At 45.3% G+C, this 25,960-nt stretch overlaps 1 protein-coding gene across 1 annotated transcript; it reads left to right on the top strand.

Moving 5' to 3' along the window:
- Positions 1-8,413: 8,413 nt before the first annotated feature.
- TRAP1 (TNF receptor associated protein 1) lies at positions 8,414-23,698 on the top strand. The gene is made up of 18 exons (XM_066576481.1): positions 8,414-8,548; positions 12,495-12,665; positions 14,331-14,413; positions 14,515-14,655; positions 14,812-14,883; positions 14,977-15,137; positions 15,313-15,422; positions 15,911-15,984; positions 16,063-16,218; positions 16,337-16,457; positions 16,742-16,811; positions 19,432-19,579; positions 19,848-20,033; positions 20,113-20,251; positions 20,336-20,415; positions 20,513-20,658; positions 22,121-22,193; positions 23,315-23,698. Exons 1-18 carry the CDS (start codon positions 8,455-8,457, stop codon positions 23,414-23,416), a joined length of 2,127 nt encoding a protein of 708 aa, XP_066432578.1. The 5' UTR covers positions 8,414-8,454; the 3' UTR covers positions 23,417-23,698.
- The last annotated feature ends 2,262 nt before the right edge of the window (positions 23,699-25,960 follow it).

The following is a 25,960-nucleotide window of genomic DNA, read 5'->3' as shown; positions in this document are numbered from 1 at the left end:
ACAGACACTAGAACTAAATATTTCTTTTTCTCACCCCGAAATTAGTAAGATTTGACTCATGAAGTTAAGGAAACATTCCAAAGTATGTTTTTCTGCTGGCCAGTGTGGCTGAGCGAGAAGTCTAAATTGGGATCGGAGCCTAAAGTGTAATAGAAGGTATTACTCACATTGATTTAAATGGGAGTGATGCCTTCGATTACACTTCCGGCTCTGACCCCTGATGCGGACGTCCAGCCCCATCGCACTAACCGTGGGCCAGAGGATCCCTGCTGTTACGGCAAAAATGTATGGCCATTTAAGGAAAGCTGAGTGTACCTTGTGAATGACATCATATGACCCATGTTACGGCGATAGCCTGCTGAGGGACAGCAAAGTGTACCCTGCAACTGAAGTCCAGGTGGCCTGTTCAGTAGGGCTGCTCACACCAAGACTTCAATACGTCATATGATGGAGGAACTAAATGACAGAGCCCACACAGTTATGGATTCATCGAAGAATTCCTACCTGATGGCTATCAGGCATCTTTATTTTAAAGCCCCCTTACATTGGGGTGTCACAACATCATTGGACAATTAACTTTACAAGCTTATTGGTTAGTTTTCAATCCAACATCTTCATAGGCTATTTAACACTTCTTCGTGTCCTTTGGTTACATCTCATTATTCTTTGTACAGTTTCTAAATTCCAAAAAATATCATAGTTCATTGGACAGTTCTCAATCCGACCTTTGATTGGTCAATTAAATTGCACTCATTGGACATATTCTTATCCTTCATTTACATACTCTTCAAGAAACTTTTAAGTCGCAGTGAATAACCTCTTGACAATGTTCCAAGTTGCGCAATAGAAACTTCTTAAAGTTCTTATCTCATCTTAGAATATGTGTCCCTGTACATAGCTAAGAACATGGTCACGTGGTTTATCTAATGCATTCCATGATTATTCTGTGGCGTAGGTAATAATTCAAACATCACTTACATACATATATACATGTACACACACATATATATATATATATATATCTCAATTGTCCATAATCAAATATTTTCCGTTACACTGCCATTTGATGATCTAACAGTAGGCTAGAGTAAATTTCAAAGAAACCTCGACCTGTGGGAGCTCATATCGCTAGGACCCCCTTCGATTATGGGAACAGTGATCCCTAATGAATGAAGCAACAGTCCCATATACCCACTACCATACCCTACATTTCAAGGGAAACCCCAGAGATAGCAGAGTACACACGCCAGGCTGATGCACTCATGCACTGAGATGAGTTCTGCAGGAAGAAAACAGCCAGTGCCACGGCTGCGGAGGGGGGAAACTGCAGCGGTGCGCGGAGCATCAGGATGCTGCTCTGTCCTATCTATGATGTTAGCTGTGATGTGATTAGCTCATCACGGCTGGGAAGAACATCCCATAGCAGTGAAGTGTATGGAGAATAAGTCCAGCCCTTGAATTGGGGGAGAATGTTTTCAGCACCTCAGGCAAAATATAAAGCTGTATCACAGGAGTTGAGGGGCGCAGTAGCCAGCAGAGACCTGTGAAGTGGCAGAGGCCGTGGTGGCAGGTCTACGCAGCCCATGCCAAGAGAGTTACCAGGAAAGAGAACCCCAAGAAGGCCCTGATGACCTGGGTCCCGAAAATGATGGATAAACCAGAATACTGTGGTGAAGTACCCCGCAGCGCATGGGAGGAGAGGGAGGCTGAATGCGGCTATTCCTCAGTGTGTCACCTGTCTAGGACAACTTAAACCAGTCGTATAGGGAGTGCGCGCAGCTTCTGATCCTCCTCCAGACAAACCCTGGACACCCAGGACTTTCATATACGTCTGGTAACCCTAAAGGGTGACGATTAGAGATAGCAAGACCTCGGAAAGAAACGGAAAAATTTGGAAATAAACTTTTTTTCCAAAGCCATTCTTTATGTTATATATTCTGAATACCATGTCTTAGATATATTATTTATCAGTGGAAAAGAACATATTCAAACACTTTTTAATTGCAAGACAGTTTTTGGGGTAAAACTTATGTTTATCTACAAAATTATATGGCTGTTTAACCCATTCATCCTCTGTAACATGTATCACAGAGGTGCAGGTTATGTGGGCTCAGGTGCCAAACCCGCTGCATCCCTGGCAGTGCTGGCTGTTTGTAACAGCTGACACCAACTGCACGCAGCCACAATGGTCGGCCAACTCCAATGGTTGTTTGACAGATTACATGCGCTGACTGCGGCATGTAAGATCAATCATCAGAAGAAAAACTGGCAACATATCCGGATGCAGTAGAAATGATGTTTTAATATCCAATCTATTTTCTTGTCACCCCTGTATGGGTATTGCATATACGTCCCCACGGGGCCACTGGGCATGCGTCCAAATCTCCTTAAAGCATATGCATGCCTCCATATTTGTGTCTCCCTACAGCTGTATTACAGAGGTGTACTATTGTCCATATTGTATATGTATGGGATTACAACACCTAGTTCCACCAATCATATCCCACAGATTATGTTATATATCTTAGAACTTGTACGTGGATTTGAATGATATATTCCACTTTTATGATTTTCCCTAGTGAAATTTAGATATCCTCTATAGGGTAATAAATATTATGATACATATATCGCACCATGTGTAATGCATATAACACGTCATGTGTGATACATTCCCAACAAAGAGCTAGAAAGTGGAGACATACAGTGGGGAAAAAAGTATTTAGTCAGATACCAATTGTACAGGTTCTCCCACTTTTAGATGAAAGAGGCCTGTAATTGACATCACAGGTAGACCTCAACTATGAGAGACAACATGAGAAAACACATCCAGAAAATCACATTGTCTGATTTTTAACGAATTTATTTGCAAATTATGGTGGAAAATAAGTATTTGGTCAATAACAAAAGTTCATCTCAATACTTTGTTATTGATCCTTTATTGGCAATGACAGAGGTCAAATGTTTTCTGTAAGTCCTCACAAGGTTGGCACACACTGTGGCTGGTATGTTGGCCCATTCCTCCATGCAAATCTCCTCAAGAGCAGTGATGTTTTGGGGCTGTCGCTGGGCAACACGGACTTTCAACTCCCTCCAAAGGTTTTCTATAGGGTTGAGATCTGGAGACTGGCTAGGCCACTACAGGACCTTGAAATGCTTCTTACAAAGCCACTCCTTGGTTGCCCCGCAGTGTGCTTGGGATCGTTGTCATGCTGAAAAACCCAGCCATGTTTCATCTTCAGTGCCCTTGATGATGGAAGGAGGTTTGCACTCAAAATCTCACGATACATGGCCCCATTCATTCTTTCATGTATACTTATCAGTCTTCCTGGTCCCTTTGCAAAGAAACAGCCCCAAAGCATGATGTTGCCACCCCCATGCTTCACAGTAGGTATGGTGCTCTTTGGATGCAACTCAGCATTCTTTCTCCTCCAAACACGACGAGTTCTACTTTGGTTTCATCTGACCATATGGGATTCTCCCAATACTCTTCTGGATCATCCAAATGCTCTCTAGCAAACTTCAGTCGGCCCCGGACATGTACTGGCTTAAAGGGGTTGTCCCGCGGCGAAATCCAAATTTTTTTTTTACTTAGCCCCGCATTCTGCCCTGTGAAAATCAATTCCGTTAGTTATTTAAAAAAAAAAAAATCAATCACTTACCTGCATCCCCGTTCGCGCAGCATCTTCTTTTCTTCTTTTAAAGATGGCCGCCGGTCCTTTCCCAATGATGCACCGCGGTTTTCTCCCATGGTGCACCGCGGGTCTTCTCCCATGGTGCACCATGGATTGTCTTCTCCTTCCTTGCATTCCACTGCCGATACAGCCACCTAATTGGCTGATCGGCACCACGTGACGGGGCGGAGCTACGATGACAATGTGCAGACCAGCTCTCCGGCGCGAGCACACAACAGAAGACCGGACTGCGCAAGCGCGTCTAAAAAAGCCAGAAGACACCGAAATTAGACGGAGCCATGGAGACGTGGACGCCAGCAACGGAGCAGGTAAGTGAATAACTTCTGTATGGCTCATATTTAATGCACGATGTATATTACAAAGTGCATTAATATGGCCATACAGAAGTGCATAACCCCACTTGCTTTCGCGGGACAACCCCTTTAAGCAGGGGGACACGTCTGGCACTGCAGGATCTGAGTCCCTGGCGGCGTAGTGTGTTACTGATGGTAGCCTTTGTTACGTTGGTCCCAGCTCTCTGCAGGTCATTCACTAGGTTCCCCCGTGTGGTTCTGGGATTTTTGCTCACCATTCTTGTGATCATTTTGACCCAACGGGGTGAGATCTTGCGTGGAGCCCCAGATCGAGGGAGATTATCAGTGGTCTTGTATCTCTTCCATTTTCTAATTATTGCCCTCACAGTTGATTTCTTCACACCAAGCTGCTTGCATATTGCAGATTCAGTCTTCCCAGTCTGGTGCAGGGCTACAATTTTGTTTCTGGTGCCCTTCGACAGCTCTTTGGTCTTCACCATAGCGGAGTTTGGAGTGTGACTGCTTGAGGTTGTGGACAGGTGTCTTTTATACTGATAACAAGTTCAAACCGGTGCCATTACTACAGGTAATGAGTGGAGGACAGAGGAGCCTCTTAAAGAAGAAGTTACAGGTTTGTGAGACCCAGAAATCCTGCTGGTTTGTAGGTGACCAAATACTTATTTTCCACCAGAATTTGCAAATTAATTAGTAAAAAAATCAGACAATGTGATTTTCGGGATGTGTTTTCTCATGTTGTCTCTCATAGTTGAGGTCTGCCTATGATGTTAATTACAGGCCTCTCTCATCTTTGTAAGTGGGAGAACTTGTACAATTGGTATCTGACTAAATACTTTTTTCCCCACTGTATATATTGTGTGAGACATATATATTGTCCTGTGTCAGGACCGCAAGTGTCACACATTGACTTCAATGGGAAACATTGCATTGTCTTGCACATTGCACGGCATACAAGTGTCATGCGACGGCTTTTAAGGTCCCATAGAAAACAATGGGCGAGGCGTTCTGTGGAAACGCAAAAGAAAGATCATGCTGTGATTTTTTTCCACGCAGCGATGCCATGAGAAAAAAAATCATTTGTGTGAATGAATCCATTCTTTTAAAAAAAGGATTCATTCGCACAAGACATTTTTTTCCTCATAGCACTGCTGCAAGGAACAAAAGTCACAGCATGATCTTTCTTATGCGTTCCCACAGAACGCCTCACCCATTGTTTTCAATGGGACCTTAAAAATCGTTACATGGTATTCGCGTGCCGTACGATGTACATGTGATGCGATGCTTCTCAATAAAGTCAATGGGAAACACTAAGGCTGGGTTCCCACATGGCGTATTCCCGGTGGAAATCTTGCGGTTTGGCTGCAGCGAAAAACAGCGAGATTTCTGCCAGGAAAGCGCTGCTTCAAAACCCGCGGCACATAGCCACGGGTTTTGGAGCGGCTAGGCCGCATGCTTTTCTGTTGCGGACGGCACTCTCATAGAGGAGAGTGCGACCGCAACAGAAAAAAAAGAATGGGCATGCTGCTGCCGGGGAATCTGCGCCACAGCGCCGGCTTCTGACGGCTTTGCTGCCCCGCATGGACAACATTTCTGAGAAATCTTGTCTACATGGCTGGCTAATACCGGGATTAGCGGCCACAGGCGGACTTGCGGCAGCGAAATTCCGGACGACATTTCCACGGCAAATCTGCCCTGTGTGAACCCGGCCTTATGATGCAGACACGTGCGTGAGGACTGCAACTTCACAGAAGCGATGTGATTTTTTAATGAAAAACGCTTCGCATCGCCGTGAAAATCGTATGTTGGCAAGCGTGTTATCGGGCCGAGTTTCTTGTCCTGATCTTGCGCTCACCTGTGTGAAGAAGCCCTCAATCTAATACATCTGTCCGGCTTTACCCCCTTACTTTATTATTATATCCAGTTTTCAGGCGCCCATATTGCTTGTGGACATAACAGCGCTGTCCCACTGCGAGTACCCAGCAAGTGCAGTTGCTGTTATGACTTTTAGGCTGGGTTCACACGGGGTGGATATGCTGCGGAAATTCCGTCTGGAATTTTGCTGCGGCAAATCCGACTGCAGCCGCTAATCCCGGGATTAGCCAGCCATGCGGATGAGATTTCTCAGAAATCTCGTCCAAACACGGGACGGCGAATCTGCCACTGCAAAGCCGGCAGAAGCCGGCGCTGCTGAGTGGATTTCCCGGCCGCAGCATGTACATTTTTTTCTTCTTCCGCTGCGGCCACACTTTCCTCTATGGGAGCGCTGGCCGCAGCAGATGAGCAAGCGGCCAGGCCGCTTCAAAACCCGCGGCTAAGTGCCACAGGTTTTGAAGCAGCGCTTCTCCAGGCAAAAATCTCGCGGTTTTTCGCTGTGGCCAAACCGCGAGATTTCCGCCGGGATTCCGGTGTGTGTGAACCCAGGCTTCAGCTGGCTTTGCATGTAACAGCAGTGAGCTACACGACAAAACAACCCGCCGTTTACGAAGTGCTGTGATGTCACAATATTGACAGTCGCCTTTTCTGCGCTCGCCATCCACACGGTCAATCCACGGTAAAATGCAGGCATTGAAAGGCATGACTTTTGCTTTTTCCTTTTCACTTGTGGATACATGAGTGGAAGAAAAATCGCAGCATGCACTATTTTGCCGAGGAATCCATGCGGACAGACACCACTGAAGTCCATGGAGGCGTCCAACCCGCAGCCCATACACAATCAACATTGCGCATGGATTGTGGATACTTGCATCATCGCTAAGCGACGGCACGGGAAAAACAAAGAAAAAAAACACCTGTACTGTGCATAACCTCCACAGTCATCCGCGATACGGGTAATTGCAGAACGCAGGGTCGCCAGCTAGGCTTACAGCCGGCATCCACTGCAGGCCTCCTACATGCAAAATCCGACCCATCCATGTGAGCCCGGCCTAAGGGAGGATTCACATGAACGGTTTTCACACGCGACTTGCACATGAAGGACAGGACCTGCACATGAGAACAGCGCTTTAATTTCAATGGATTAATTCACTCGAGCGATCTTTCTCTCGGACCGAGGCTGAAAAATTGCAGTCTGTCCTATTTTTGTGCAAGAATTGCCCAATATTTCCTATGGGAGCGTGAAAAAAAATTGCATTCCACTCGCATGCCATGCGATATGCATGCAACTGTGATGCGGTTTTTTTAATGATTTTAACTATTGGAAGCACATGCAATTTTTTTCAAGCCTATCAAAAATGTAACTACCGCAATGCGCTAGTAATACCAGAACGCGTCATAGTAGCATTAGGGCTCCTGTCTATGGTCGGGTCGGATCCCGCAGCGGAGTTCGACCTGTCCGTACCTATCCACTGTCTTCTTCTCTGTGCTGTGGATGTGCCAGCCTGCATGCGCAGTGCAGAGGATGCCGCGCCATCGCCAGGCAATGATGTGGTTCCCGCGGCCATTCTGCAATGAAGATTGTAAAATGGCCGCAGGGCGAACGGCTTCCATTGAAGTCAATGTAGGCCGTCAGTTCATAGCCCGCACAAAATCGCAGCATTCTGCGATTTCTTCTCCGCAAGTGGAAAATCACAATCGATTTCTGCTCGTGGGCAGGGAATTGCGCTTTCACATAGAACGCTATGGGATGGATTTGCTGCAGAGTCCGGAGGCGGAATCGCGCACCGCATTCCGCAATGCAAATCTGTCCGTGGACCGGAGCCCTTAAAGTCACAGTAAAGTGGATAGATCGTAGGTTAGACTTTCTTGGACTTACGTCCGTGTCAATACAGCCTCAGCGCTCCTTCACATTGGCGAGGGCGATATTGGGCTGTGATCTGTTTCCTGCATCGCATCGCGCTGCCGTGCAGGAAAACATCGCTCATGCGTATGACCTCATTTTAAAAAAATGTTTCTATTTCTGCATGTGCGACAGCGAGCCACCAGGTCCATCTGCAGTACAGAAAAGATGGGGACAGAGCAGGTACGCGCGGACGGCGCTGCGGGATTCTGCATGCGGAATCGGGCTCTGCCATGTGCAGGGGGCCTTAGAAGGAACTACTATGCTTCAAAAAATTGTGATTTTTGCGCACGCAGCTCCCTGCGTGAAAGAGCCTTTATTTATACAGCGAATGTGAACGACTTAACGATTTCTCGGTGAAGAAGCCAGCGATGTATCTGACGTCATTCGCTCGTTTGGTATATAGAGTCCGCACCCGGGGAACGGCTCCATGTACCACTTAACAGGTAATTTGGGTGACAAGTGACAACCCTTATGTGCAGCTGTAATGGTAGCCATATTGGTTGTCAGCCTGTACATTATCCCACACACTGCTCTGTGGTGCACCTTACATTCCTGCACCACTCAGCTTATTCACGCCCAGCAGGGCCAGACACGCCCAGAAATGACGTCACCGGAGAACTAGCTCACGGGCGCACATGCCTGACGTCACTCGCGTGCGCGTCCCTGAAGAAACATGGCGACTTCAGCACTGCTCAGAGGAAACCTTAGCCGGGCACTGAGATCATGGAGCCGGTCCGTGGCTGCCGTATCAGGGAGGAGCCTGAGCGGTGAGTATGACGTCAGGCTGAAGCCTTCTGTCGTCATGTGTAGCAGTGTAATGGCTAGAAAGGCAAGTGCCATCCGCACGTGCTGCTGTGATCTCTGTGTCCTCTACTGTCATAGCGCTCATCCAGTGTACACTGGTGGGGAAAGGGTTACATACAGTGTCACTGAGGCTGTCATATCACATGTTCTGCACCTGAGGTCACATGACCAGAGAAGACTGGAGTTTGAATCGCCCAACTTTCTTGTTCCCCCTGATTAACATTACCGTCACTGGAACCATTAAATGTGCATTAAATAGTGTTACCATTCTCTTCAGCAGGGCAAAGTCTATTCTAAGAGTGGTCTTGTATCTCCTGTACATGTTGTGAATAATATGCGGAATATCCGTCGCTCATCATGTCCGCTGTAATAGCTGCTTCCGTTAAAGACTATAGCCCCACCCCTTTATAGAATATGTATAAGAACTGATCATGGTGGGATGTAGGACCCCTGATGCACGAGAACAGACCAGGATCCGTTACCTGTCATGATATATTGTACAGACCTGTAATAAAGCCCCTTATTATACTGCCTATTCATGGAACTAAATACGCATGTGCCTGTGTGAGTGCGCCCCTACAGCGGTATTTGGAGATGCTCTTAGGGATACATATAGATTTGTCAAAACTGTCCATAGAAAAATGTCTTTATTGCTGATTGATATCAGTGGGCTATAACGGTGCGTAATAAACAACAAGGTAGAACACGCCATGGTTTTTTTTTTTCATGCGACCAAAAGACGTGTTTAAAAAAACACAGCTGTGAACGAACCCACCGAAATCAATGGGCTCTGATCACTGCATGTTACACGCGTGTGAACGAGCTCTTAGTCCTGGAAAACTATTCTGAAATCGGCGCGGCGTGTCAGTTTCCTCACACGGTTTTTTTCAGCGGGTGGATGCCATTTTCTTCAATCTCATCATCTTCACTGCTGCTGTAAATACTGCAACCAACCCGCCATGTCCGCTCGAACCCTACAGCCGCGGTGACCCCATCGTACGTGTCTTGTGCTTTTATAATGGAGAGAAGAACTCTCTCGGTCATCTGTCGATGAAACCGTTTCCGTGCCGCGCCACAGAGGACGAGGAGTCCTTGGTTGGTGCAGTACAGGCGGGTGTCAGCTGACAGTCCGTCCCCTCGTCCGGACTGGTATGTGATCGGTCAACATTGCAACACCTGCTGACCCCAGTCAGTGACCGCTGCGCAGCCGCGTGCTCTGCCACCTCATCAATGTTACCTTGAAGGAATTGTCCCAGATTTAAAGTTAGGATTTTACCAAAAGGTTCTGAATATCACCTAAAAATTGTTCGTCTCTGCCATCCAATCTATCAGTTCAGGGTCCTGTTTTGGGGCGTCCAATTCTAGGACTCCCCATTATAGGGATTGGAAAAAATGGTATTTCTATTATAGAAGCAGCGTCGCTCGAAGCGTATGCGTTTTTGTGCTCGTGGGCATAGCGTTCTTACGGAATGAGCTATGCTGTTTTGTGCGCATCGCTGTACTGTACGGTACTTTTTCAGCATGGAAGGGCATGTTGATTTGCATGCAGTAAAAAAAACGCACAGGTTGAAATCAATAGTGAATCTAATGAGTTACAGATGTGTTCTTTTTCCTGTGCAATTACGCAGTGCGTCACGCATCTCCTAGTGTATTGTGTGCACATTTGCACAGCCCATTGACTTCTATGGGGACGTTTTGTGCGCTAATGCGTGAAAAAATAGAGCATACCGTGTTGTGTGTTTTCGGGGTGTTTTTGTGACAAAAATGCACAGGAGAAATACGCGCATGTGAACGAAGCGATTGAAATCAATAGGTTCTATTCTCTGCGTATTGCATGTGTAAATGCACACACAAATATGCCCCTGTGACACTGCCTTACCCTTAAGGATGTATCTGGTATTGCAGCTCACTTGAATACAGTCAGTCAGCAATACCAGACATGAACTGTTGACAGGGATGGCGCCGTTTTATAACATTCTTTTATAATCCTAGTATGATGACCCTTATATGAAGTCTATGGGCAAAAGCTCTGTCGTGTAGGTCCCCCACACCCTCCCTTCCTACCTTCCCATGGCAGTCTTGATATGGACTGTGTATATAATCCCAACCCCTCTCCCCAAATCCTTCTAAATGTCCCACAATGTAGAGATGTTACTTGTTTCCAGCTTGACTCCCATTTTCCTTCCTACTGATCAGCTGACTGAAGAGGAAACTGCATTTGGGCAAGCACCACGGCCTCTTCTCAGGCGTGCGATTTCACGTTCATCAGTCACATGCAATAAGAGCAGATTAGTGAATGGGATGGAGCTGCTATACCTGGCACAGCCACTATGAAATGTACAGCACTGTGCCGGGGCAACCAAGTTGCGGGCCTCCACTCATCTGATATTGATGACCTACCCTGTGGATAGCTTATGGATATCTTAGACCTGGAAATTCCTTTAAATATTTTGAAGGATGGAAGATTGACCCTAAGAGCGTATTCACACAGGCTTATTTGCATGTGCAAAACACAGAGAAGAGAACCCATTGATTTCAATGGGTTCGCTCTGAGTCTCTTTTTTTTTTTTTTTTTTTTTTTGCGCGTGCTCTAAAAAAAATACAGCATGCTCTACTTTTGTGCACATTTGCGCACCAAAGGTCCCCATAGAAGTCTATGGGGGTTGCACAAACGCGAGCACAATACACAAGCAGATGTGTTAAAAACAGCACAATTCCACGGGCAATAGAACACACCTGGAACTCATTAGGCTAAATTGCGGCGTATTTGTGCCTTGTGCGCAAAAAAGCAGGCCTTGCACACAGAAAACGTACAGTAAAATATGTTGATATGTGTGCAAAAAAAACACGTTGCGCCACAACACATATGCCCGCGTGATGGCGCCCTAACAGATCCTTGTTTTTTTTAATGAAACAGTAAAACGGATCCAGACGGAAACCATCGTTTCTGTTTTTGTTTTTTAATGGATCTGGTAGACAGATGTCAAAAAAGGGACCATTTCTATCAGTTTGTTTCCTTTTCGTTCCGTTTACAACCTTTTTAAAAAAAAAATGTCCATTTTGTCTTTTTCACTTCTGTCCGCGCTCTTTTAAAAATGGATCCATTAAACGGATAATAAACAGAACCAGAAGGAAACCTCTCCGACACCCGTTGGCTGTAATGTAGAAACGAAATGGAATCAATGGGAAGTAAAATGGAACCATCTTTTTTTTTTTTTTTTGCTTCTCTTCTGACGGAACTGTAGAGCGAACAACAAAAATACTGATGTGAACGAGCCCTCAACAAGAAGCCAGACAATGCCCTTAGACCTTGATTTACAGTAGTTATGCCCAACCTACGGCTCCCAGCTTTTCATTCTCAGATTCCTGTCCCTCTGTTGTTCCTCCTGGAAACCTATGAATACATTGACAACGGCACGTTCTCCTTTGTTAATAGGATGTGTTCCCTGCAAACTCTGGCACAGTCCAATCAGTGCTGACAGTATCAGACACCCTAATGACAAGGGGAATGGTAACACCCAGTTGTTCTTTTCTCAGAACTCTGCATTGTACTGTACCTCTGTTAATTCCTCCTGGCAATTAAAGATGTTTGCTTTCATTTATACAATTATTTGCTATAGCAGATCTATCAGGGGATCTCACACATCTTCTCTGGATTGGAGGGGGTCCAAGTGGCTGGAAGTTCACTGATCCCCAACTATGGCTATGTATCTTTGCAATGAGAACAAGCCCTTTGAGGTGCCCATACACATAGTGAGGTGCCCATACACCTAGTGAGGTGCCCATACCCATACTGATGTCACTGATACAACTGGAAAGGATTGTTAGCAAGTAGCTCTTGTTGCAGATGTTCAGATGGAATATGTAAATTGTCTGTACATTGATACTAAAGGAGTCTATGTTTCTCAGGAGGTATCAGCAGGTACCAGCCTTCTCCCTGGCATTCAGTGCCCACCTCCAGGAAGAGCCTGCCCACGTTGAGTAGTGTAATGTACCGGAGATACTCTACACAAACCGTGGAGACCAAGGAAGAGGAGCCGGTGCTGCACACAATCATCTCTGATACTGAGAGTGTACAGGGTGAGTGATCACCCATCGGGGTGTGACGAGGATGGGCTTTACTGTATCACATTGCAGTATGGCCATATGCCGCTACGGTTGGCCTATGTATAGTTATATGCATGTTTAGGTATCTGTTAGGGCTATGGTCTACACACTGTGGTTCTTCAGCTGTTGCAGAACTACAACTCCCAGCATTCCATGACAGCTACAGCCATGCCGGAGTTTTAGTTTCATAACAGCTGAGACCACAGGATGAAGACCACTGCTATAGCATGGACCCAGGCTCCTTGGATCTATAGATGTGAGCACATGTCAATTCTTTCAGGTACATTTGCACAGTCGGGATAAGGGTGCCCACGTAACCAAAACCGCTTCCAGCTGATACTCTGCCACAGCTGCCAATAGCTGGATGATCTTGCCGACCATATCGGCAATATCGTATTTTCATTGTCAGTTTATCATTTCTTTCAAGAGGTCTTCCAATCTTCTTCAGTGAGGATGCTGATGTAGGAAACATTATTTTGACACTTGATGCGTTAAATGCAGCAGCAAACTTTAAATTGACACTTAATGGAGCAAAAGCCATTGAATAGTCAAGTTAAACGTTTGCTGCAATTGTGCATTTCATGTGTTAAGTGTCAAGATCACCTTTGTTACATCTATACATCATTAGGATATTCCATCACTTTTATGATTGATGAGGCTTGGATATCTGGAACCCCCAATGATCGGAGAACGAAGAGGCTGCAGCGCCTTTTTACCCTGCACAGGGACCATGCTTGCCACCTGCCTGTGCAGGGAACAGCAGGCAGCTTCATTCACTTGAATGGAGCCACACTGCAGCTCCCTGGTGCTACACCAGCACTGTACCTTCTTCATTCTCAGGACTGATGTGGGTCGCAGAGGTCTGACCCCTATTAATCATAAACTGATGACCTATTCTAGAGATATGCCATCACTTTATAAAATGGTAATGCCCCTTTAATCTGTCATGCAAGTCCAACAGTCCTAATAGTCCATCACCTGACAGACACAGAAGAGCAGAAGTTTCATTTGTGTCTGCCTTCCATGAGCTTCTCTAAACTTAGATATGTTTCACAAATGTTTCCATCATATTCCAGTAATCCAGAACACCTGCTAACCCAGATCCCTTTAATATGGGGTTAACACTGTTACAGTTTAAAACGAGCTATTTTTGTTGTACAGGAAAATAACATTACATTTTTGGATCAACAGAGTTTGTCCTACTTCAAATGGCTGTAAATCCGGTTCTATCAGTGTTACTGACGTGGCTTTAAAATGAAACCAAAAGCTTGTTCATAGCACCAAAAGAACCCAAGCTACAGCCGTTTGAAGTGGGGTGGAGAATACTGAGTTTACAGCTTCAGGCCTCCTTCCCACGGGCGTTGTGTTTTACCGCTGCCTGCATCTCTGCCGAAATTCGCATGAACAAAGAATAGCTGCGACCAAGTTGCGGCTATTCATGATTTTCCGTCGATTCACGTGGCCGGCTGCGCCGTATTGCAGGGGAAAACACTCGTGTTCCTTTTGTAAAGGAAAAAAAGTCCTTATATTGTGCAAAAGTAGAAAAATGTAATAAAACCTCCATAATTTGGTGACCTAATCGTATTGATAACCCGTAGAATAAAGTGACATCACAGCGTGTCTGGAAATGTTTCGCAGGTGTCGGATTGAAGCACGAGTTTCAGGCTGAAACGAAGAAGCTCCTGGACATTGTTGCTCGCTCGTTATACTCTGAGAAGGAGGTGCGTGTTTTTTTTTTTTTCTTCAAAAAACTTTATTGAACTTCTATTGATAAATTACTAGTGAGCCGGAGTATGTCTGACACCATATGTCCTCTCACCAGGTATTTATCCGAGAACTTATCTCAAATGGTAGTGATGCGCTGGAGAAGCTGCGTCACAAGCTCTTGTCCCAGGGAAGCAACTTGCCGGAGATGGAGATCCACCTGCATACCGACAGTGAGAAGGGCACGCTCACCATCCAGGTAAGAGCAGCAAGGAACACTTTACACCTATTTATAGGGGAATGAATAAATGCATCCTGGTGGCTGCGACAAACAGAGGTGAGCACGCAGGGTCTGGAGAATGGAAAGTAACCATGCACCGCCGTTCCCCATCTAACCGTGACATCATTACTACAGGACACTGGAGTGGGGATGACGCAGGAGGAGCTGATCTCTAACCTGGGAACCATTGCACGTTCCGGATCCAAGGTAATCCTGCAGACAAAGTTGTTTTTTCGATTTTCATCATACTTATTTCGATATATTTTTGTGAATTTTTTAATTTATTTTTTTCCGTTTTAGGCCTTTCTTGAAGCCCTGCAGAACCAGACTGATAGCTCTGGGAAGATCATAGGTCAGTTTGGTGTTGGCTTCTACTCGGCATTCATGGTTGCTGATAAAGTGGTTGTGTACTCTCAGGCTTCGGAGCCTGGCAGCTCCGGGTTCTGCTGGACATCTGATGGGTAAGTACAGGAAGGTGCAGAGGTCATCAGGAATCTAGCATTGCAAACCAATGAGGATGACTGCCTCTATTTCCTGCTGCTTGTATAGCACTGACATATTCTATAGCATTGGCTTTGTATTCAGGTTCATATTTTTGTACTCCTCTCGCTAACATGGGTTCCTTCTTTCCTGTAGATCTGGTGTCTTTGAGTTGGCAGAGGCCAGCGGTGTGAGGCAAGGGACAAAAGTCATCATTCATCTTAAGGAAGACTGTAAGGAGTTTGCCAGTGAGGACAGAGTAAAAGGTAAGTCACCACCATACAATGGCTGCTCCCGCCATTCACCCATGGGCATTCAGATTGGGTAGAAGGGTCATTGAGAATGTAGTTTTTTAATGCAGATGTATAGGTGACAGCAGTGATCATGTTGCCACTATATGTGCCTGCATTTTTAATATTAAAGGGGTTTTCAGGACTTAAAGATGAAGTCACTTGACTGCTGCAGCGTCACCTTTCCAAACACCTGGCAGCATGGTGCCAAGGAGAATGGGTGGTGACGCTGCAGCGACTTCCAGTGACGTCATCTTATACAACAAACCTGGAATGATGTCACAGTCAACTAATTGGTGAAGTGAGGATGGGTGGGGGGGATATAAAAATTGTTGAAAACCCCTTTAAGACTAGATGCATTTATTTTGGAGATACTACAGTGTATGATATGAGCTGATCTGCCGCCATTATTACAAGTGACATGTATGTACCGCTACTTTTAATACATCTCTTTGATGTTTCAGGGGTCGTCACCAAATACAGCAACTTCGTCAGCTTCCCTCTGTACCTTAATGGCAAAAGAATTAATACTCTTCAGGTGGGAACTAAACCCTCCCCTACTTCGTATTGGAAATTTTCCTTCACTTCTCTGACTTTATTTACGGTTTCTTTGTAGGCTCTCTGGATGATGGATCCCAAAGAGATTGGCGATTGGCAGCATGAGGAGTTTTATCGCTTTATTGCCCAAGCTTATGATAAACCTCGCTACACGCTTCACTACAAGGCAGATGCTCCTGTGAATATTAGAAGCATCTTCTATGTGCCCGAGATGGTAAGCCCTATTGATGCACAATAGCCTCTCCTGTGTGGCTCTTCCTGTCAGGGGCCCAGTCTTGGTGCACTGATAGAAGTTGCTAGGTTATATCCATTATACCAATCTTGTTATGCAGAAGCCCTTTATGTTTGATGTAAGCCGGGAGCTGGGGTCTAGTGTGGCACTTTACAGCCGCAAAGTCCTTATCCAGACCAAAGCTACTGACATCCTGCCCAAGTGGTTGCGCTTTCTACGAGGTGAGTACATCATACGTATAGTCCCCAGAGGTGTCTAGCAACAGAGATTGAATAATGCAATTTCTGACCTGGAATTATGGTTATGGGTCTTCATTTTAGCAAAAAGTTGCCAATGCAGTCATAAGCTACTGCTACAACGTAAGAGGACAGAGCTTGTATAACAACACTAGCTGATGTGTATATTAACACTGTTCTTCCATCGTGCTCAACATGTACACATAGCCCTGTGTCCGTCATACGCAATGGATCATAGAGGAGTTAATTGATTTTCATGTTCTCTACAGGGGTTGTGGACAGTGAGGACATTCCCTTGAATCTCAGCCGAGAACTGCTACAGGAAAGTGCTCTGATAAGGTGAGAGAGAGAATATAGTGTCATAGAACAGCTGCTGTAAAAATCACCTATTCAGACTGTGTTCTCTATGTCAGGGGTCCCCAACTCCAGTCCTCAGGGACCACCATCAGGTCATGTTTTCAGGATCTCCTATAGTAGGAACACCTGTGGCAATGTCTGAGGCACAGGCAATAATGATATCACCTGTGTAGCACTGAGGAAATCCTGAAAACATGACCTGTTGGCGGTCCCTGGGGACTGGAGTTGGGGAACACTGCTCTATGTGAAGATACTTTGTCAAACAAAATTAGGCACCTGTTGTGGTTTAGCTGCAAAACTCAGCATGCAGTTACATCTCGGGCAGATATACCGATAACTAGAGCTGTGATGGGATTAGATGAACTGTCTTATCACCCTAGGCCCTAAAAGTGGTCCCATCCTTAGCCTATAAAAAGGCCTTCTTGCCTGCCCATATCACATCTTGTATGCAAGCTAGAGGTGGTACAACAGGGTACTAGAGCCTCCATGCTCGCCCATATCACATCTTGTATGCAAGCTAGAGGTGGTACAACAGGGTACTAGAGCCTCCATGCCTGCTGTATCACATCTTGTATGCAAGCTAGAGGTGGTACAACAGGGTACTAGAGCCTCCATGTCCACCTGTATCACATCTTGTATGCAAGCTAGAGGTGGTACAACAGGGTACTAGAGCCTCCATGCCCACCCGTATCACATCTTGTATCCAAGCTAGAGGTGGTACAACAGGGTACCAGAGCCTCCCTTCAAGGGGGCAGTTATCCACGATAAATTCTCCTTTTGCTCTTATATTGTAATCCCTTACTTATACCAATGTTGCAAGCACAGAGTTTCATTCCATTCCAACAACTCCTTCTAGCCGAGGGAATGGTTTTAATGAGTATACACATAATGAAAAATACTTAACCCATGAGGGGGGAGCCAGAACTGAACCTTAGGCTCCCTTCTTATGGGTTACGTATTATAAAGTCTGTTTAGCGCTAGCACTTTACAGTATTGGTATTGCTTATTACTCCGTGTTGGTAATTACTATGCACATGCACTTTATGTATATGATCTGTCATACGTTTGGGGTTCAGCTTTATGTAATTGCTGACATGACATACATGTATTCATGTCAGGGTGATAATCTTGGGGTGGTTTTCCACAATAGTTTTGTCTTTAAGGTCTTTTATTTGTGTGTAACCAATATATTATGTTCTTATGTTGCTGTGATCCTTTTTTTCTTTTTGGATTCCTGCATTTTGTTGTGTGGCCATGGTTATATTTGTGTACATTTGACTTTGATGACTGGTCAGATGTTCCACTATACTTTTGGAATTGTCTTCTGGAAATAACCTGGTTGTTTCCAAATGCCCGGGCAGCAGTGCTTTCAGTATCTCCCTTCCTGAGGCATGAATGTGAAATCTGTACTCACGTGAGGCTTTTGATAAATAAGTGGAGGGTTTAGATTACAAGTTATCCCCTATCCACAGGACAACTCGCTGACTGGTAGGAGTCTCACAGCTGAGACGCCCACGGACCTCAAGAATGGCTCCCTTGTCCCCCCATCCTCCCCGATGCTGGGTTACTGCACCCCTCCCCGTAGTGAGGAGTAGACTGTATGGAGCGAGCTGATGTACGCTAATGCTGCATTCGCTTTCAATGGGACTGCAGAGATATCGGAGCAGCAAGTGTGTGGGTATTTCCATCAGCTACATTGAAATGAATAGAGTGCTGACCACACGCGCTCCATTCATTCTGACAGCACTGCAGGGGAAGAAGTGACCCCCGCAGTGACAGGCAGAGGGGGATATGGGAGCCTACTCTCGAGATCGGAGGGCATCTCACTTGTGAGACCCCTACAATCAGCAAATTATTCCATATCCTGTGACTAGGACACCTGTCAAACTCCAGTTTCACGGGCCCACTACGTCATTTTATGTGGCCTAGAGGGTCTGGATGCAGAATAGCCTCTTCTAGATCGGAGCTGTGCCAGGAAGACTCTCTGGCGCACTGTGGACTTGTTTGCAGTCTGCTGTTGGGTACCAGGATCACAGCTGCCATCTTGGGTGAATTCGAACTGAGTGCTGTGGCTGTTGCTGCAGCCCCCAGAGCCTTTGGTGTGCACTCCCCTGTCTGCTTCTCCCCCTGAGCCTATCCTGTAGTACAGCGCCACTTGCCGGGGCTCAGACTGAGGCAGCTTATACATCCCGGCTGGTCCTCGGTACCATGCTGCGGAGGACAATCTGTTCCAGCCTGCCTGCTGCATGGATCAGAGAGCAGGTTGTGTTATACTGCTGCTTAACCCAGTAAGTAAGGGCTCTGCCCGAAGGAGTTTTAGGGGAAACCTTTCACCAGCTGCTAACTCCCGCAACTTTTCCTTTTCTATGACTGCCTGTCAGTTTAGAGTCAAGTGTCTGTGGACTTGTGCCCCAATTTTTCTGGACTAAACCGTGCTCTGATGTCCGTTCTCCCGTTTTTTAAAATATATCCTTTGCAATTAGATGACTGTATTTTACATGGCCCTTTGAAGGCAAGCATAATGCTGATGTGGCCCTTGGTGAAGATGAGTTTGACACCCTTGGGATAACTTTGTGATCTTGATACGTTTTTTTTCAAACAGGAAGCTACGAGATGTTCTGCAAAGACGACTCATCAAATTCTTCCTCGATCAAAGCAAGAAGGATCCTGAGAAATACAGAAAATTCTTTGAGGACTACGGGCTTTTTATGCGAGAAGGAATTGTGACCACCCATGAGCAAGATGTCAAGGTGCGGGGGGAACATTTATACAGCATGTTATAGTTTATTCAAAATCGCCATACAGTGGGGAACTGCATTGTTTAACCTAGCTATGCATTGGAGACTTGTCATTCATGGTGTCCGGTGTTGGCAATGCATGGTCTTGCAGTGCTCCAGCGATGTGAGCTGGGCAGATAAACATGTTACAAATTGGGTTTTAGAGCACCCCTTTAAAGTTTTAATGTGTAGTTAATGACTTTCCTGTGCAAGACTCATCCCTTATGACTTTTTTTTTAAGGAGGATATTGGAAAACTGCTGCGTTTTGAGTCTTCAGCCCTACCTGCAGGAGAACAGACCAGCCTTGCAGATTACTCCAGTCGTATGCAAGCAGGATCACGCAACATCTACTACTTGTGTGCACCCAACCGGCACCTGGCGGAGCATAGCCCTTACTATGAAGCCATGAAACAGAAGCAAACAGAGGTGCTCCTTGTGCTCTCCCTGTTATTTTTCGACACCCCCTTTACATGCACTGATTAACTTGTCTTCCCCATTTCTTCAGGTCCTCTTCTGCTATGAGAATTTCGATGAGCTCACTCTGCTACACTTGCGGGAGTTTGATAAGAAGAAGCTCATCTCAGTGGAGACGGATATTGTAGTGGATCATTTTAAGGAGGAGAAGTTCGAGGACAATCGTCCAGGTATCCATCATTTCTTCTAGTGCTAGTTTGCATGAGCAGATGACTTTGGAGACTTACACCTTCTCTCTTGCCTGTCCTCTTCAGAAAGGTTGACTGAGAAGGAGTCTGAAGATCTAATGGCCTGGATGAGGAATGGCTTGGGGACTCGAGTGACCAATATTAAGGTAAATACCATCACCAGGTTCCTCATATACGGAGTATAGTAAGGACTGGATTATTTTTTGTAGCCTGTATTTGACTATACTATTTTGTTTCATATAGGTGACCCCACGTCTGGACACTCACCCAGCCATGATAACCGTGTTGGAGATGGGGGCAGCCAGACATTTTCTGCGCACACAGCAGCTTGCTAAAACCAATGAAGAAAGAGCTCAACTCTTACAGCCCACCCTGGAGATCAATACTGGGTGAGTTTGTCTGCTTTTGGTGGTCTTCTCATGATGTAGCTGTGACATTGCTGTAGTAATGGTTAAGGCAAAATTCACAAACATCTGAGTACCTTTAAAGGGGTTTTCCAGTGAAATACTATTGATGACCCATTCTGAAGATTGGTCATCAATAGTTGATCAGCTGGGGTCCGTCGCTTGGCACAGCAGCTGATCGGGCACCCGCTGTCAACCCTGCAATACACAGAGATAAGGAGCAGAAGCTGCTGTTTTGACCCCCTATGTAATGGCTGGTGCTTTAACTGCAGGCTGAGACCTTATTAAAATCAATGAGAGCTGCACCTGCAGTTACAAGCGCCGGCCACTACTTAGGAGTTGGAGCAGCAGCTTCCACTTTGTATCCCTGTGTGTTGCGGCGCTGACAGGGTTCTGAGTGGTGGTCACTAGTCAATCAACTATTGATGACCTATTCTCGTTATCCCTTGAAAACCCCTTTTTAACTTTAATTGCCTTTTTTTCAGCTTCTAAATTAGAGCATTTAGCAACACTCTCTAATGTGTTAATGGAGAGAGCTCAGATCTACGTAGAGGCCAAAGGGGGTATTGCCATCTGAACTTTCATGGTATGCTGACAAGATGTGCCATAAAAGTCTGATTGATGCTGGTCTTACTTCTGGGACCCACGCCTTTCTCCAGTTCTGACCACCACCAGTTTTGTCCAATCGATATCTTAAATGTATGGCCAGTGTAAGTGTCCGTTTTGAGCTCTAGTCTCTTCTCTCATCCTGGTAACCCAACTGAAGGTGCCGTTCTCCTTATCACCTACATTTCTTGTGCCTCTGACATATCAGTGTAGTGAAATTCTTTATTACTGCTCCCCCTGGTGGCTGAATGTTGTGTTTTTTTGTTTTTTTTTATAACCTTAAAATCATTTTGTATACCATTTAATAATGGAATTCATGGAAGATTGAAGAGCACTTAATTGACTGTGAACGCCCCGTCAATCAGTATATAAGGATTATTAGTTCCTTCTGTAACATGGTACCGTCTAGATTTAATGGAGTACACATTTTTTTTAACGTTTTTCGATTGATGACTGACAAGTAATCAGTAGATGACCTGCGGGGACCTGCTCAGATCCGTGTCGATCAGCTGATTCCCGGAGCCGCTGTCACTGCGATCAATGCAGGAAACAGAAAGTGATAACCATAGCACAGCGGCCTGGATTCATATTCCATGGGAGCTGCACTGCAGTCCCAATCTAAGCCGTTTCTCTATAATCAATACATTCTGCTTCCTGCCATGACTGCATTGATGGCAGCCTCAGGAATCAATCGGCTATCAATTAAAAAAAAAAAAAAAGGCCTAAAATAAAATACCCCTTTTAAAGGGGCGTGATCATTTATGAGATGTGGATGCAGCTGAAATAGGCCATGCTGGTAGCTGAATATTTTCTATGACTCCTTGATCTGACAATATTCCAGGCATCCTCTTATTAAGAAGATGGCGCAGTTGAAGGACATGAACGAAGATCTGGCCAGATTACTTCTTGATCAGGTGAGCCATCACCCAAAAGCTAGAACTGTACATAATGATACATCTAGTGCAGAATGCTGATTCTTGGGGCTACTGAGTGCAGATGATAAATCTATGCGCAGTAGACCCCCTTCACATTGTTTAGCGCTGTAGAATAAGCCCCATATGGGTGTCCCATGTCATTCTGGAGCAGGTGCTAATCTGTCTGACAGCCGAGCTCAAGCTTTAAGGGCTGGGATGTGACAACCCTTTTGATCACAGCCATTTAACCTTTCCGTTGTGGTCAAGAGCAACTGCAGCATTTTCAAAGGGCACTCCCATAATGCTAAAGGCCCATTTATATGCAAAGCTAAATCTTTCAAACGATTAAAAGTTTTAGCGATCATTTTGTATAAAGTGTTAATGGACATTAATGTCCTTTAACACTTTATCTTCATTTGCATGTAAAAGGGCCTCTTGGAGCTGTTCACAGAGCCTAGCATGTGGGCTGGGCTCTGCACACAGCTGCATTGTTGTAAAGCACCCCTTAATGTAAAGCTCCCCTGAATCCCAGAAAGCAGGCAAAGATGAGGAATTCTTTATTATACGATGCATTTCGGCCAAACCATCGGCCTTTTTCAAGCATGAAAAAGGCCGATGGTTTGGCCGAAATGCGTCGCATAATAAAGAATATCATCACATATTCCTCATCTTTGCCTGCTTTCTGGGATTCAGGGGTGCTTTACATTAAGCACCCCTGTGAAGTAAGTGGTTCTGCATTCTGTTTTCTGCAATATACCTTGCTATTACTACAAACTCAATACTCTTAACACTGGAACGCTGGTATTTTTCTATCATATGGTCTGTTGAGAGTTACTTTATCTCTCTGCAGCTAAACCATGGATTTTAAGTTCGCCTTAAAATCATCGTTCAGAAGAAAAGTGCACAATAGCAGCGTTTATACGCAACGATTATAGCTAATTTGCGGTTGTTTGAACGATAATCGTTGTGTGTAAATGGGCCTTAAGGCTCAAACAGGCCCGGTCTATAAGTGATTTAGAGTGGCTTCAGTCCTAAACTTCACTGTAATTTGCTCCATGCTCATGATATGTAGAATCTGTTTAGTTGCATTTGTCCTAAAATATGTATTGTATTCTATATAGATCTACGAGAATGCAATGATCGCAGCCGGGCTAAATGATGACCCCCGACCCATGGTAGAGCGTCTCAATGAGTTGTTAATTAAAGCTCTGGAGAAGCATTGATCACGCCCATGCTCTGCATCATCATAATCGCCCTCCTATAAGATCTGCTCCAGGTACTGGTGGAGCTCCCTCCTGGATACATTTTGGGAATCGACATGCATTATTAGCAGTGTGACAGCCGCCATGTTTCCTATGGAAAGAGACTGAAAAGCTAGAGTTCGGATGTATTTATTGGCTCCACCATTCCCCAGAATATACAATGTACGGCCATGGAGTGATCTGCAGTTCATTACAATGTTACACTAAGAAGTATTAAAGACATTGCAGATTTTTAGAAAGTCACATTGTTTTATTTTTCTCTCATTTCCATGTTTTTATACAGTAGCACTGCGTTCTCGGATTTTACATTATCGCTTTATTGAAAGAGTCGAGCCGGAAGAGTGGATTGGATTGAATGTCCCAATGTGAATAGGGTTACTGGTACGATGCACAGCTCACCATATAATAAAGGAGTAGTATACATGAGGGGTAACTCACTGAAGGAGTAAGAAAGACTTCCCAAGAAAAGGGACAGTGCCACATCTGCTCTGTCTGCTATGGCAGTTCAGCCACATTCACTTGCATTTAGATGAGCTGCAATACCAGACACAGCCTATAGACAGAAATGGCGCTGTTCTTGAAGGTGAAAAAAAGCAGGTCTTTTTTTTTTAAATTTTAGTTAACTCCATAAAAAAGCGGCCTCTTGTACCAATGTTATAAATTGATAATGCCTCAAAAAGTATAAAAATATGAGTGGGGGTAGCCTTAAAGGGGTTGTCCCACTTAATTTTTTTTCTTCTTTAAACAGCTGGCCACAACCTAAAATTACAAAAACAGCAGTACTCGCCCCTCTTTCACCACAGTAAGCAGCGCAATGGCTTCCACGGCTCATTTAGTCTGTGTTTACAGTGTAAGTCGGGTGACCACTGCAGCCAATTGTAGGCCACAGTGTCACCATCCTAAACTCCTGGCACCCTGATACGTGGAATGTGAATGCGTGGGCGGTGACGCTGCAGCTTCTGATTAGCTGCAGCAGTTGCCTGAGAAACCAAAAGAGCTGTTGGAGCCATTATGAAGGAGAGAAGAGAGGTGAGTATTGTTTTAGGTCATGGCCAGAAGTTTAACAAATTAATGAAGGTGGGACAGGCTCCTTTAACCGTGTGCTTGGCTTTCCCCATTTATTTGTATATGGAACACGTTAATTGAGATTAATGAGACTAGAAAGAGGATCAGTTTTTTTAGGGGGGGGTGGGAGGGTTTAACCAAGAACTGCTGCTGTTTCTGGAAGACTAATAAAACTCTTAAAAACCACCCCTTTAAGGGGTAACTTTACTTAAGCCAAAATAAATAGATGCCCCGACATCGTAGGATGCTTTTACTCTAGTCCAATTCTGGGCTTGTTGTAATGAGCGCTGATAGATAAACATGTCAATCCGCTCTCATTTATACGGGCCAAGTATTATAACTCCACCGGTTTGTCCCCGTAGGCCGGCTGCATATCTCACTGCTGACACAGAAAGATGCACAGCTGACCAGTAAGTATTTTTATGCTTGGCTAATATCGGCAGCCGATAAGTTCACTCATTCATCTGCTTATCATTGTCCCTTTTACTCGGCCCGAGGTTTAAAAGTCTGAGCGGTTGGACCTGATATTTGGGCCATAAAACACAATCTGCAGTTCTATAAGGCACATGGGGCTGCCTGGGGACTTTAGGACTGATCACGGTTGCAGGCTGCTGCAGATTGCGTAATGATGCTGATAAAGAAGATCTCCGACAAGAAGGCACATTGCTTGATGAGCTACGCTTTTTTTTTTTATTCCTAGTCACTTCTATAGGAGTTATGGAATCGATATGGCTGCGAGCAGGAGGGAATCCGGGAAAGGGTTAAAGGGGTTGTCCCGCGGCAGCAAGTGGGGTTAAGCACTTCTGTATGGCCATATTAATGCACTTTGTAATGTACATCGTGCATTAAATATTGACCATACAGAAGCTATACACTTACCCCCTCCGATGCTGGCGTCCGTCTCCATGGCGCCGACCAAAGCCGCCTTCTGCCTGGATTAGACACGCTTGCATGCGCAGAAGACCTCTGCGGCGCGAGCACGCCGGAGCTGGACAGAAGAGGGCAGACTGCGCAAGCGCGTCTAATCCAGGTGCCATGGAGACGGGGACACCAGCATCGGAGGGGGTAAGTGTATAACTTCTGTATGGCCAATATTTAATGCACGATGTATATTACAAAGTGCATTAATATGGCCATACAGAAGTGTATAACCCCACTTGATTTCGCGGGACAACCCCTTTAAGCTTGATTTAAAAACAAGTGCAGGTCTGACCTCTGGAACCCGCAGGATATGCCATAAAGGTCTGAGATAAGAATACCCCTTTAAAGTAACAATGGGAGAAACCAATACTCTGAGACACACAGCATGAAATGAAGCGTTCTGCACCACCATCCCTGGCACTGGGTTTTAAGGGGTTAACCAGGATGGAAATTCCCGATCCATTCTGCATCCAAATATTGATGATGTCATCGCTGGAGGCTAGCTGCTTAGCTCATTTC

The sequence above is a fragment of the Eleutherodactylus coqui genome, chromosome 8 (assembly GCF_035609145.1).
Source record: "Eleutherodactylus coqui strain aEleCoq1 chromosome 8, aEleCoq1.hap1, whole genome shotgun sequence".
In the NCBI taxonomy this organism is placed as follows: domain Eukaryota; kingdom Metazoa; phylum Chordata; class Amphibia; order Anura; family Eleutherodactylidae; genus Eleutherodactylus; species Eleutherodactylus coqui.
The sequence above is the reverse complement of the archived record's forward strand: the minus strand, read 5'-3'. Positions and strand labels throughout refer to the sequence as shown.